We start from the raw sequence: 15,139 nt of genomic DNA on the forward strand, positions 1-15,139 counted from the left end.
GCTGTTTAGTTGGCAGGAAATGGTAAGTTAGGTCACATGTAGATAAGGGCATCTGTCCTGTTTCTCTGCTCGAGCCGCTCATGTTGTTACTCCACCACGGAGAAAAGCCACAAATATGTCACTGTGGGCCTAACTGACTGATAATTAGTGAAAAGATTTCGTTTTGGTGTCTCATCGACACTTTTGTAGCATATCACGACTTGAGGAACACAATTGTCAATGCGCAGAGTTGACCTTGAACCTCACATGGTCACACAAAATCCCTCCTAAAATGTGACTTCTTAACATTTTTAGTGTGAATAAAACATTTATACTGACGAGCTGGAGGCTCTGTGTTGCTGAATTGTGTCAATAGCGATGTGAAAGGCATCACAAAATACAACCACCAGCAGTTTTCTGTACCCTCTCACATTTATGGCTTAATGAGTCAGACTGGGAGCTTGTTGCCTGCCTCATTGCATCTGAGACCATCAACATTTATTAGTGTCCTTTTACCCTCCTGGCCTTTTGGTAGGATGATATCCAATATCCAGACACACGCTTTCTTTTTTTACTGCCCTGCAATTACCCTGATCAATTATTCTATGCTCCATTTAAGGTCTAGATCCCCTTGGTAAAGAATGTTCTCATAATCAGATTTGATCAACTTTGCTTCAGCTTTCAATTAATGATTTTAAAATTCCCCACACTGCACTTGTCAAGGATACTCAACAGCCGTGGTGTAGTGTGATCAACAGAAAACAGGGGACTTGCAAGAATTCATATTTCATGAAATGGGTAAGCATGAGTTATAAATTATATTCAGGTAAATTGCTTTGCAGCAGTTTCAATACAAAGTGCGAAGAGTGCAAATAAAAGGGCAAATATAAAATCTCTAAAATAACACTATGTGGCAAATTCAAAATATATAGTGCAAACTGTGATATCTCACAAATGTTGTCCATCTTGAATAATATGCATTGTTTTGTATAATTGCTAAATAAAATAAATAAATTAAAAGTGGTCAGCCAGGGAATGCTATTCTTACAGATATTTTCCTATTTCTTAGAAGGAAAGTGCTCTACTTCACCGCATGGTGGCGGTAGCGTTCCGTTCTATTCATCTGTATCATTACTAAAAGACGAAGAAGAAGAACCAAAACCCGGAAGTGTGTCTCACTGCTGACGGTTGTCTCGATTCAGAGCCCGGAGCATCTCTTGGAACAAAACCTTCTCTAATTTATAATTAATTTAAAATGTTTACATTGTTATGTGTTGTTAGCGCGGCTAGCTGCGTGATGAAAAGCAGCCAGACGGAGTGATGGCGACGGCGCAGTTAGGTTCATTGTGTTTAAGGAGAGTCCTCTGATGCACCATGATACCTGTTCCTCTGCTGGTGTGTGTGATGGGAGTCTGGTGTGTCGTCTATCTCACCGACACACTGCTGAAGGTGATTAAACATCCTTGTTTTTATTTCTTAATAGGATACCAGCTAATGACACCGTTGCTTAGCCAGCCGTTGTTTCAGTGCAGCATGATGTATAGTCCTCACGACGTGTTGTTTGAGCTGTTACCTCCCGCTTTGTCTCACCTGTAGAAACCTCCCGCTTAGGTTTAATTAGGTTCACACAAACTAGGAATTGACCTTGGTGTGTTGTGCAACAATAAACATATTAAGTGGACGTAAAAAAAATAATTTAAAAAATCAAATGAATGTAATAAAATCCGATTTTCTGACGAGCAAAATGTGGATACAAGAATCACAACTAGACCCCAACCGATAGCGATAGACTACCAATCATGTATTAGACCATTCAGAATAATCTTTATTGTTAAAGTTAAAACAGATAAAGAGCAAGTACTGTACATGTCAATAAACAATTCTAACGAAGGGATGTGTAAACGTTCTGATAAATAGCAAGAAATTACCAAAAATATATTTGAGGTGATTTTGAAACGGTACATAGTTTATCTCCACCAGAGAACATTGAGCAGATTTATTTTTGGCCTGTAAATTTCAACTATGAATGTCTCACTCATTATATATCTCGGTCACAATTATTTCATAACGAAATTTAAGGGATCCTCCATTAAAATGTGTGTCTGAAAAATATTGGCCAATATATCATTAACAGATATTTTAATTAATGTTGGCGTCAAACATCCAGCACCTTTCACGCTCAACTCTAGGGGTGTGTTGCTTGGTTTTACTACTCTTTAAATAACCTTTTCCCCTTTTCCATCCACTCCCACAGTCATCAGGGACCTATCGGATTAGCTACGAGTCATGGCTGGTGAGTCGAGGGCTGATGTTGTCTCCTTTCCACTTGAGATGGCAAACCACCATTTTCAACCGGCTGTTTGCATACTGCGCCCGCATCAACCCCCGAGCCCAATACCTGTGGTGAGGACAGCCGTTTAATGAATAATGAGTACAATTATTAACCTGCATTATTTCTGTACTTCCCTCCTCTTAATGGTAAACACTTTGTCCTATTTATTATTAGGATTATGCATTATTCTATTTTACTATTGCACATGTATACAAACAGAATTTAAACAGAGAAACTACAGCTCTGGGCTCATGAAAGTAGCTTGGAATTAAAATTGATGAAATAAAAATCCATGTTAATACAAACATCCACCATCTGTTACGGCTTATTCGGGGTCACAGGGGGCCTGGAGCCGATCCCAGCTGACACTGGGGCGAAGGCAGGGTACACCCTGGAAGGGTCACCAGTCCGTTAAAGAACAGACACATAGAGACGGATGACCAATCACATCCCCGCTGATGGGCAATTTAGAGTCAACAATTAACCTAACATGAATGTCTTTGGACTGTGGGAGGAAGCCAGAGAACCCACACAGAACGCAGTCCCGAACCCAGGTTCAAACCTGGGCCCATCTTGCTGTTAGGCTAACCACTAGACTGCTGTTGGTCTGTTAATCCCCAAAAAAATCAAGGAAATAAAACACACATATATTGTAATAGCATAAATTGGTTTATAGTAGGTGACTAGTGACCTTGTTTGGTCAGAGGACATGCTGAATGAACATACTCCAACCTATGTTATCAATGTGTGATAAATTACTATTAATTCTTGCATACGAAAGGGTAGCCAATGTGTTGCAAGGATGAGTTTGGAAATGTGCGGCCCCCCTTTGTACCTTATGGTTTTGAGTTGCCAGCGATGACCTTTTATTTGACTGTCTTTAATTTGGTTTTCAGTGATTGAAATATGTCTGCTTTTGTTCAGTATCTATGTGTCCAAGCTTGGACAGCTGTATAGGTACATTGCTGTTTAATTTAACCATTTGTGTAGGTTGCTCACCTTTTTGTTTGAGAACCAGTATCAAGTATCTGTGTTAGCATTGTTTGATTGGCACCCAGCTGTGTGTACGCCTATTTTCCTGTCAAAACTACACACAGGTACAAGTATCACTCAGGGTTACTGAGCGTTCAACTGTCAGAGGTGCTAAAAGCTTGAATTTGCTCACTTGTAGCATAATGTTAGTGGCCAACCATCAGCATGACTCGGCATAATGTTCTCATCATGAGTACCAAGCTCAGATAATCTTTTAACTTAATTTACCTGCACTTAGATGCACATTTACAGATAAATGCATCACATTTGGAATCACAAATGGATTTTCGTTGCATAATTGTTTATGAATGTTTTATCCCTGCCAGGTTCAACAGCGGTCTGGTGTTTGGCATAGTTTCCATGGTGGGATCGGTGGTGCTGCTGACAAAGACACTACAGCAGACGCTCGCTCAGATGACCACAGACAACCCTCGGATCGGCAGTCAGCAGGCTCTGCAGGTGGTGGTACGTACACACCGGACTGCTTGGATTTGTGAATCGCTGTCTGTCTCGTTTTAGTCTACAGGGTCGGAGATTAAATGGAGCTCTGAGCGTTAATGTCCTTGAAAGTTCACACAAAGCCTGCAATATTCAAATGAGGGGGCGAAACAAATGCCCCTAATTATGAGAAGGGCTCTTGTTTAGCATTTTTCTCCTGTTCACTTTTTATTCATGGCGGTGTCAAATAGCCATGCATTAATGTGAGCGCTATCCCCAGTGGACCCCTGGTGATTCATGGGAAGCTATTAGTTGGCCATTTATAACCGAGTATTCAGCCTGGAGGAAATGCACCACACAGCCGGCGGAGGAGGAAAATGCAGACCACACAGAAAACCACAGCTTCAGCCAAACTATTAATGTGAAGGAGACAAAATAAAAGAGTAGGGAGGAAGATCGGATACATCTAGGTGATATAAATGTTGTGTTTATTTGCCAGATGGGCAGTCATCATCGTTTAATAGTGTAATTTCCTTGGTGTTTATGTTGTGTTTCTGTGTGAGTCACAGTTGTGTGTTGCTTCTCTGCTTTTTTGGGGTGTGTCTTTAGGTCCCTGGTGTCAATCTGCCCACCAGTCAGCTGGCCTACTTCTTCATCGCCCTGCTGCTCAGCGGAGTCATACATGAGCTGGGCCACGCTGTGGCAGCATTGAGGTAAAACACACACGCACACAATTCCACAACCCAATCTGTTACCATGACAACCGGCAGAGCCTAGAGCATCCAATAGCCATTTAGATAGAAAAAAGGGAGTTGCCCAATGTGGTTCCATATAAATGCACAGTTAAAAAAAAAAATCTATTCAATGTAAATACATTTTTACCTTTTTGGTGTCATTCTATGCCTCTGTGCTTTTTTTTTTTTTTTACTTTTTCTAATATCTGTGTTTGAATTAGACCGTAATCAGAGTCAAAGCATTTTGACCTACATCTTTAAACATCTGATGAGTAACATGCTTAAAGCCATACAAATATTATTTTTAAATGAACAAATCTGCTCTGGCGTTGGCAGAAAAGCTTTCGGACCTTTCCTTTTTTTAATGTGTAATATTTTCCCCCGGCAGGGAGCAAGTCCGGGTCAACGGCTTCGGCATATTCGTGTTTGTGGTGTACCCCGGGGCGTTTGTGGACCTCTTTACCACACACCTCAGCATCATATCACCCACTCAGCAGCTCCGTATCTTCTGTGCCGGTAAGACTTTCTATCCAGAGATGTGTTGATCACTCCTTAGGGCAGCGGTGATTATTTAGCTAATGTGATCACAGCTATTAATCACAATTATTCCAAGCATTTAGTTAAATACTCGCCTCTGTTTTGCCAGCGAAGGTCACCCTGGGGTCATTTATTTCTGAACACCAGACAGCTGCTTCACATCAAATCATTTCACTCCGCAATTAAGGAAATGAGATTTTAATGAATTGATGGTGGAGCTGGCAGTTATTCACGTATGAATGGGACCGATGTCTCATATGGGCCATCGTAGGAGTCAGTTAAAGGCTGATTGTTTTCAATGCAGTCTGGTCAAGAAGAATGTTACTAGATTACAGATGAGGACCTAACGCATGTTTCTATTTTTTTTCGCTCTTACTTTATCGCTGATGATATGTTGTGGTTTCTTTCTTCCGACAAATGTACTTATTGTAAGTCGCTTTGGACAAAAGCGTCTGCTAAATGCCTTAAATGTGAATGAAACATTACCAAATGGTGCTTTCTCGATGGGGCCTTCAGAGGGCAGTGAAGAGCTTCTGCAAAACCATCTGTATCTTCAACTAGCTTCAGATTCCTCCAGGCTTTCCTTAAGCTTAATGTGACGAGAAAATAACTCCAGTAGTGCCTGCGAGCACCAAACTGAGACGTCCCATCAAGTCATATGACAAACCAGCGAGGGAGAGGGAAGGAGGCTATTCCCATCAGGGGAGTGGTGACATAACGGCATGCTGTGTTTATTTTTCTGTCTCGCCACAGCGGAGATCTCTCTGTACGCAGGGGGGTTCTCTGTCATAACATGTTTATTATTTATTCCTGTAGAGATAGGTGGTGCAACTTTAATAGTTTGTTTACTGTATGAAAGTCAATGTGGAGGATATATATATATATATATATATATATACGCACCCTTTAGGCCTAAAATTAAAAATCGTATAAAACACTCTGGGAATTCTTTCCCCGAGAGAAACGAATTCCCTCAAGCTTTCCTTCAGCTATTAATTTCCCCCTCACCAGAGACTTTGTGTAGCCTGTTGCTTGATGCTGCTGGTTTTTTTTTTTTGGGAGACTGAATGGGTGTTCTTGCATGGTATAGACCGCTATTTTTAGTGAGCAGCGGTTAGCGTTTTTGCCACGACATCCTACACTCTGAATATGTGGTGGAAAATGCAACGTAGAGTAGCTTTCCAGTAGCTTCAGTCAGGAGGGTTAACTATGAAAGTTTCAAGGTTATATTTGAGAAGTTCTTTTGAATTTAAGAGCATTTCTGTCATCATTTTTTTCAATAACTGTAACTGTCTTTTCTTTCTCTAGGGGTGTGGCACAACTTTGTTCTGTGTTTGGCAGCGTTAGCCTTCCTCTTCCTGTTGCCCATCTTACTTTTTCCCATGTACTCCACTGGCGGCGGGGCGCTGGTCACCGAGGTCGTCCAGGTCTGTGAAGCAGGTTTTGAAGCATGCAAATAAACATCTTATTTACTTCTGTCTAAACCTAGTGAGTCACATTTCCTCTGTGAGGAACATTTGGCATCTGTGCAGCAACATGTGTTGGTCATTGCTTCAGTACAAAAATGGTTCACTATAGCATGTTATTATGCTAATTCACACAGCCACAATTGGCTTCTGGAGAAATGTGTCTGTTGCTAGTCGACTTATTGGTTGTCGGAAGGAAGAGCGCATTCGTCGATCCCCTCTCCGTCTGAATATTGGCAACCATTGCAAGACATGAAATCATTAAAGTACGCCTGCTTCAACCGATTGTCTGTGTCTTTGGACCAGGGCTCTGCGGCCGACGGTCCCCGGGGTCTGTCAGTCGGGGACATAGTGACCAGGCTGGAGGACTGTCCGGTCACGGGTGTGGAGGAGTGGAGCAGCTGCCTGTCTCACTTCTCTCACACCCCACAGATAGGATACTGTGTCCCCAGCGCCAGCCTGCAGCCCAGCTGGGCTCACGGACGTGGTGAGTGTGCTGTGTGTACAGTGAGGGCAACTAAAGGTCCTGTCAAAATATAAAGAAGACAAGTATACGTGCCAGTGCCTCTGGAATAGAGACTCATTCACTTTTTAATTATAATCACTTCAGAAATTGATACATTTCACAAATTTTTGTTATGCTTGAACAACTCGCTGCAAAAATCTTACCAAATAATTGATTCAACATCTCTGTGGTCGATAACTATTACAGTGGCAGACTTCGTCTTGAACAAAATACCGTCATGTAGAGCTTCAATGATTAGTTGATGACATTCATCTGCAACTATTTTGTCCATCAAGTTATAATTTCAGTCATTTTTCCAGCAGAAATCCCAAAATGGCAGCTTTAAGCTTCTCGAATGTGAAGATTTGCTGTTTTTCTTCTTCATATATGACAGTCAATTGAATATCTTTAGGTTGTGATTGGTTGGTTTGACAAAACAAGCACATTGAAGGCACCGTTTCACAATTTTAAAATAATTTTTATACGTCAAACAATTAATCAAAATTATAATTTGCAGATTCATTTCTAATGAAAACAAGTCTTAGTTGCAGTGTGTAACTTAATACTGCATTTCCCATCGTTACTACAGCAACTGCTACATTTTCATCCTTTCTGTGTTATTTTTTTCAAAATTTTAAAGATTCAAGGACGATTTCATACTTAATGCGTAGCAGGATTGTCTTTCTGCTCCAAGCTACCGAGTCATGATTTCTTCACATTGCATTTTGCTGCACATTGATTTAATGTGCTATTAATATGTAAACAGTCGAGTTAGCTTGTGTGAGTACACAGCCGGCGGTCCTGATGACGTGTGAGGAGTCAGTGTGATCATCTCTGTTATGATGAAGTGTGTGTGAGAGAGTCTGTGCTTGTCTAATCATCTCCTGTTAGTAGATTTACCAACTGCGAATAAACGAAAAGAAAGAGGAGGAAAAACCCAAGTGACATCCATCTTTAGGTTTCAGCCAGACACACAAATCTAATCAACCACTCGCCTGTCCATCAATCCTTTCCCCCCCTCTTTCCTGCTCATCTAGCTTTCAAGCGTTTGGATGGAACGATGGACTGCTGCAGCAACAACAGCCTGACAGACCTCTGTTTCTCTTACATGAAACCCCGGGGCAAGAACAGCAGAGAGAGAGAGGTGACACACACACACACACACACACACACACACGCACACACGCAGACTGGCCGGTCCTTGTGACTGCTTCATGATGTGAGCAGGTTTCCGACTAGACAAAGATATTTATATTCCTTCCTTTTATTCAAAAGGAACAATTATAAATAACCACAAACAAACTTCAGAATGATGTTATTTAAAGATCAGGGTTGTCTCCAACGTACAATTTATGTCAAATCTGATTGGTCAGGTCTCTTATTGATCCCACTTTGTTTGAGCTTTATGTATCTATTGAAAAAATTGTGAGTGTGTGTGTGTGTGTGTGTGTGTACAGAGTGGCGCCTTCCAGAAATTAAGTGGAGATCAATAGACAGATGACATGCCATGGTCTCAGTCGGCCTGCTTTTTGCGGTTGTAAATAAAATCTTTGGCCCTTATTTAATTTACTGTCATTGTAGCCCAGACAGAAGGAAAGCGGAGACTCTAAAGCCGCAAATCACTGTTTCTACGCAGCTGATTTCAGAGGAGGGTCCGTCAGGTTTAAACATATTTAGCGCTCTGATAGTGCTACGTTCTGATGCTTGTGCTTTGATAAAGGTATTTAACTAAAAACCAAGAAAGCTATAACGATAAACTCCTGACTGTTAATTCCTTCTGACTTCAGTACGCCTGCATGCCGGTGCGTAAGATGGTGACGGGGACGCAGGTGTGTCGTAGCGACGACGACTGCGCCACCGGACACTCCCACGCCGCCAGCGTTTGCGTCACTCCGTCTCTGGAGAACCAGACTCGCTTCATCCGCGTGGCTCACCCGCCCGAAACAAACATGCTGTTTGTGGGGTATCCGCCGCACCTTCAGTACGCCGGTACGTTACAGTACGGTGTGCTGCTTTCTTCACTTGTCTTTTTAATGAAGTGTTCAGTGTCTCTTTCATTTTTCCTATAGAGTTACACATATTGTATGCATTACTCTATATTTGCAAATATTAAAGCAAACATTGCTTTCATTTTAGTGGAAAAGTTGCAACAAAAATGCTTAGACCTTAAATGGAGGCATGCTTTTATTGGTAATCGTCATATAATTGATTTTCAGTGTTGAGCTCGTTGTCTTGTCTGCTTCCATTTAAGAAGATCTAAAAAGTGTTGGATGGATCAGATCTTCATACAACGATGTGTTTGTATGAATTCCTGCCGTGTGACTGAAACGCCTCCCGTGTTTTCTTCCCCAGTGAGTCTGACCAACTTTATCCCCCGCTTTGGTTTCCTCCACCTGGATCTGCCCGTCTTCGTTGAGACCTTCTGCAAGTATCCTTCAATTCGATGATGGCCGATGATGGCTGTATGAGGAGTTGACTTAAGTTAGTCTGAAAAAACGTACATGCAGGCTGAGACCTATAAAAAATAAAAAAGTTGGTGTTCTGTCGGGACAAACCCAAGTAAGTGTAGAAGGAAGGAAAGTTGCTAGCTAATTACCAGCTGCTAGGCTAACTTATGCAGTGTTAAACACCATAGGCTCAAGCTAGTGATGATTAGCATGTCCCCTTTAAGTGATAGGGACGGCCCATATTTCCCATTTTGCCTACTTAAAGCATAATGCTGGACAGATATGTGCCATACCGTTAAATCTGAAGTATGTAAAGTTAGCAAAAGTAAGCTACTCGTCATACCAGACCAAGGAAAGCTGTAGTAGAAAACCCCAGAGTATCTAAGCAAGTAGTTATTTCTAAGAGGAAGAATTAATTATTTCCCATTTCAAAAGTTACGATCTTGCTTTTAAGACACACTCCATGATTTAGTTGTTTAAAGGTCCACTTTTTTGTTTTTGTGAAAGTAACCAGCGGCCTCGAAAACCGTCCAGTTTACTGATGATGTTTTGAAAGTTGACACGGTTTGAAAGTTGAGCAGTTATTATTCATACACAAGCTTAGATTAGCTTAGACATTTAGCTTTAGAGCTGCTGCAACTTTTCACATATTTCTAGAGTGTCAGTGTGATAAATAAACCAAGGAATCAGTTTTAGCATGAGGTGGATTTACTATTTTTTCTTGTCTTATAACAACACACGATCTCCGCAAATCCACATCTACTGGGCAAAATCCATCTGCTGATGAAGATCATTCAAATGATTGAAAGCTCACAGCTAATAAATAGACCTTGTGAGGAGATCCCTGTGCAAGATTTAAAATGACATTACCACAGATTTCCTTAACCCTCCTGTCTCAGATACGTGGTGTCCCTCTCTGGCGCGTTAGCGGTAGTAAACTCCGTCCCGTGCTTCGCTCTTGACGGCCAGTGGATGCTGAACGCACTGCTGGAGGCCACGCTGGTCACTGTGGTTACGGACCGTCACAAGCGCGAGCTGATTGGTTTCTTCCTGCTGCTGGCGGGCAGCGCCCTGCTGGCGGCCAACGTGGCCCTGGGCCTGTGGATGGTGACGGCGCGGTAGCCACGGCGGCGAGCTGCTCCGGCAAGAAAAAACCCCCCGAAGTGACTCAATCTCCATGTGGACTGAGGTTTGTCCTCTCAGGATATGTTTGTCACATGTGGACCATTAAACTGTGAACAATACAGGGAGCAGACTGCATTACCCAGCAGTGCTGCCCAATTCCAGGACTGTTGACTGTTGAAGGCTTTAATGGACCGCCAGGGAAAACAATAACCAACCTTCTTCCACTTGTGTTGCTGCCGTATACTCACAAAGCACATATACAAATAAATAATGCACTCGCCGTAAAGCACTGTCCTATGCGACTGTTTGCAAAGACTGCACACTCTTTCCAAATGTTAGTATCCGTGTTCGTAGTTTGACAGAAAACCGTTTCCAAAATGCCATATTTTCCTGTTGACGCACTGTTTGTTCTCGGCCTGGATGTTCTGCAGCGAGCTGAAGGCTACTCAGAGGAGAGACGTTTTAAAAGCCTTATTGGTAAAAGCATTTCACTGGTTGACCTGTGACAGGCTCTTCGTAGGTTTGGACATTAATTACTGAATGAAGATGACTCCGACAACATTTGAAGTGAAACACATTTGCTCCCCTAAGTGTCTTTCTCTTCCTCTGGTATTGTAGTGGGAACATTCATTCTGTGTCTATGAACCATTTCGTACTTTCCCTCAAAGTGTGGTGTTCATTTTTTCTCTCTCTTGGCCGCTCACTGTCTGCAATCCGGTTGTAAAAGTTGATCTGTCCAACTTGTGAAATAAAAGACTGCTTTTATTTAAGTACTGTATTTCAAACTGCTTAATAAGCCGAAGACTTGTTTTTTGTTTAGTTTTTTTTAATATTTTTAGATTAGATTAATCTTTATTGATGTAGCAACAACAAAATGCAGTTAAAGGAAAACACCACCGCATTTCCATACTGAACTATGTTCTGCTCTGATGTTAGACGAGGTGATACATACCTCCCTCTCCTCTGTGCGTGTACTCAATGGCTCTTGCGCGCACTCCGCGCAGCGCTAATTTGCTAGCATGTAGCTTGTCCTTAGGATCCAAAGGGGGGTGAAGTTAGAAGCGACCAAGCACTTCCACGTTGTCCCTATTTAAATACGGTTACGTGAGTAGTTACACTACCCAAGTTTGGTTACACAAAATGAAACATGCCAATTTTTCTAAGCGGATAACAAGGATAACTAGATAGTATGGCGGAATAACAACTGGAAGCACTTCGACGTCGGCGCAGTAATATCATCACTCAAAACATGACGGGACTATATACCTTCTGCTTGTTTTCACAACCCTGTACGATCCACGTTATAACCATGATGTTTGATTGTTCACAAACTATCTTACTACAACCTGATGCTTCCTCAACTGTGCACAAACTACTACAGCTGGTGCAGGCGACGGCGTGCAGGTCACGTAGGTTCTATTGACGGAAGTAAGAGGGGGAGCGGAGTGATGATATTACTGCGCCGACGTCGAAGTGCTTCCAGTTGTTATTCCGCCATACTATATAGTTATCCTTGTTATCCGCTTAGAAAAATTAGCATGTTTCATTTTGTGTAACCAAACTTGGGTCGTGTAACTACTCACGTAACCGTATTTAAATAGGGACAACGTGGAAGTGCTTGGTCGCTTCTAACTTCACCCCCCTTTGGATCCTAAGGAATATACTGGGACAAGCTACATGCTAGCAAATTAGCGCTGCGCCGAGTGCGCGCAACAGCCATTGAGTGCACGCACAGAGGAGAGGGAGGTATGTATCACCTCGTCTAAGATCAGAGCAGAACATAGTTCAGTATGGAAATGCGGTGGTGTTTTCCTTTAAGTATCTAACCAAGTGGAAAAAGCTCAAACTGCAGAATATGGATCATTTGCTTTACGTATTTGCGAAAGCTTTACAGTTTATTCCATGTTTCATTTATCTTCATATTTTGGGAATTTTGTGTCATATATCCCACATCAGATTATATCTGAGACACCACATTTCAGTTCCTTTGTGAAGTAACATTTGATCCATTTCTTCTCTCTTAGTTTGCATGTTTTTGTGTGGATAAAATGCTTTGAGGTAGATTTAGAAAATGCCAATATAACTTGATACTCTAACATAAGTTTAAACATTGATGTATTTATCTGATTGATTCTATTTACCCAAACTAAGAAAAACAAACATATAATTAACACGTTTTTGAGATTTTATTTAAGTTTAAATTCACATTTATAAGCAGTATATAGACACTTTTTTATATCGCTTACCAATAGTGGAATACCTTGTTATAGAAACCATTTCATAGAGAATTAAATGATTTTGTTAGTTTTTGTATTCGCTAAATGAGGTATTCAAAGGTCTAAACATTGCCTCTCCAGATCTCATAGATCACCCAATGCTCCTTTTGGGACTTTATATATACAGCATATTGGCTCATTGTCTTCCAGACCGCAGTGTTTCTCGAGTCTTTTCAGGGAGTCGTGCAGTGATTGCACTGTGAGAGATGACACGTTACAATTTGGAAGGGTGTTTCCTGCAGACATGTAAATACTGAACGGCCCTCAGCGAAGCCACAGAGGTGTTTACCACGATGCACAGACACCTCTGTCAGCAGGTTCAAAACCCGCCTTATCAGACACTTCATCATTGAATAATTAGGGACGTTTGAGGGAAGATCGGGCCGTGTCGCTGTCTTTAACGTGTGCGTGTTTGTGTTCAGATAAGAGACATTTCAATGACTGATTTCCGTCCCCTAATCTCTGAAATGATTACTGATGTGTCCTTGCATGTGTGTTTTGGTTGCTTATCTTTGGGTAATGACGGCCTGCAGGGATGTTTGGGTACACAGACATGGGAGGATGATGAAGAGGAGGAGGAGAGGCCAGAAAGGTCTGCTTCTTATTGAGAAATGGGGCCCCTGAATCAACTCGGTGACCTCCTCGGTGTTAACGGGATGAAGAGTCTGCACTCATGCTAGAGGCACAGCTGTGTTTTGAGTTAAATGATATGCTCACAGTAGCGTCGTAGCATGTTTGTGTTTAGCAGGTGTTGGCGTGCCAGCATTTATCCTATTAACACTAAACAAAGTACAGTTGAGCCTGATTGCAATGTCAGTAGTCGTGCTAGTATTTGGTCACAAACTAAACCAAGATTTGGAGGTGAGCGGTTCATAGTTGAGGACCATGAATACCTGTAGCCAACTTCAGGGCAATCCATCTAATAGATATGAAGATATTTAACAAATGTGAACTTCATGGTAGCACTAGAGGAAAAGTCAGGGGATCCCGAAATCAGCGGGATTTATCCTCTGGGAAATATGAATGTTGCTCGCAAAATTGCATGGCAATGCAAAGTTGCACAGACATTTCATTGCAAAACAAAAATGTCAACTTGTTGGTAGGACTAGAAAAGTAATTAGAATACATCATCTGGGGACCATGACATTTAATACGTCTTTTTAACCCATGCATCTATAGATGTTGAGATGTTCCACAAAATAAGTGATCACTTTGATGCACTTTGGTGCTAAAGGGAAATTCAGAGGATGAAGTCCGTGGGATTCATCTTCTGGAACCATGAATGTTGAGCCAATCCATGCTGAGATATTACTGAAAGAGTGATAAGTTTGACCTGCTGGTGGCGCTATAGGAATAGATCAGTAGCATCAGTGGGATTTATCTTCTGGTGATCATGAATGTCAATTTCACAGCAATCCATCCAATAGCTGTTGAGATATTTCAGTCTGGACCTCAGTGGTGACTGAGACGAGCCGAACTAGAATAACGGGAGTTGAGATGTTAAAACAGGAATCCAGTCATGACACAAAGTGATTGTAAGTCACAATAGTGAACAATAGCATGGCGGCCCATGTGTCTGCTTGATGAATGTGTGTTTTAAGCATCGCAGGAAGTCGCGTCTATATAAGGACGTTGCGGCTGACGCCCCAAACCTTAATGAGCACGTGCGGAAAAGGGTTTCTCACCACAGCAGGGGGGAGGTTGAGGGCCAATCAGGAGCTGCGGTGTCATTGTCATCACCACCTCTGTCTATTCAAAGCAACTATTGATGCTTTGTGACCACGTCACCTTCATCATCATCATCATCATCATCAGATTAATCGATGGGAATCAGGGCCGTGTGTGTGTGTGTGTGTGTGTGTGTGTGTGTGTGTGTGTGTGTGTGTGTGTGTGTGTGTGTGTGTGTGTGTGTGTGTGTGTGTGTGTGTGTGTGTGTATAATTTTCTTCTGGTCGACTGGCTGTCTGATCTGATAAACGTTTCTAGAACACCCTGCTGTTTTGAACATTTGATTAGACACACACACACACACACACACACACACACACAAACACACACTTCACATGTGTGCTTAGGCTACTAACAAGATCTGCAGCCTTGAACGCTACACAGTAACACACAGATAATGTTCTGGTTTGATTGCATTAAATGATCTCTGGTCATCACTGGTAAGCCCTTCTGTCCGGGAGGGAGGGAGGGAGGCATGGGAGGAGTGTTGGGGGAGAGGAGGAGTGATGAAGGGAGGCATAGTTTGAAGAGCTGGAGAGAA

The 15,139-nt window shown here is 42.0% G+C and overlaps 1 protein-coding gene across 1 annotated transcript; it reads left to right on the top strand.

The window, feature by feature from the left end:
• The first annotated feature begins 1,144 nt into the window (after nt 1-1,144).
• Nucleotides 1,145-10,595, top strand: mbtps2 (membrane-bound transcription factor peptidase, site 2). Its single transcript, XM_084033275.1, has 11 exons — nt 1,145-1,428; nt 2,234-2,382; nt 3,670-3,808; nt 4,391-4,494; nt 4,904-5,031; nt 6,361-6,479; nt 6,825-7,005; nt 8,061-8,167; nt 8,811-9,012; nt 9,376-9,451; nt 10,370-10,595. Exons 1-11 carry the CDS (start codon nt 1,354-1,356, stop codon nt 10,590-10,592), a joined length of 1,503 nt encoding a protein of 500 aa, XP_083889401.1. The 5' UTR covers nt 1,145-1,353; the 3' UTR covers nt 10,593-10,595.
• Nucleotides 10,596-15,139: the final 4,544 nt, after the last annotated feature.

This window comes from Eutrigla gurnardus (genome assembly GCF_963514095.1).
Source record: "Eutrigla gurnardus genome assembly, chromosome: 18".
Classification (NCBI taxonomy): Eukaryota; Metazoa; Chordata; class Actinopteri; order Perciformes; family Triglidae; genus Eutrigla; species Eutrigla gurnardus.

Excerpts from the sequence above, each read along its gene's own strand:
- mbtps2 (XM_084033275.1), top strand. The coding sequence starts at position 1,354 with ATGATACCTGTTCCTCTGCTGGTGTGTGTGATGGGAGTCTGGTGTGTC. Across the intron at positions 6,480-6,824 it reads TGGTCACCGAGGTCGTCCAG|GGCTCTGCGGCCGACGGTCC; the intron begins GTCTGTGAAGCA and ends TCTTTGGACCAG. Across the intron at positions 8,168-8,810 it reads AGAACAGCAGAGAGAGAGAG|TACGCCTGCATGCCGGTGCG; the intron begins GTGACACACACA and ends TTCTGACTTCAG.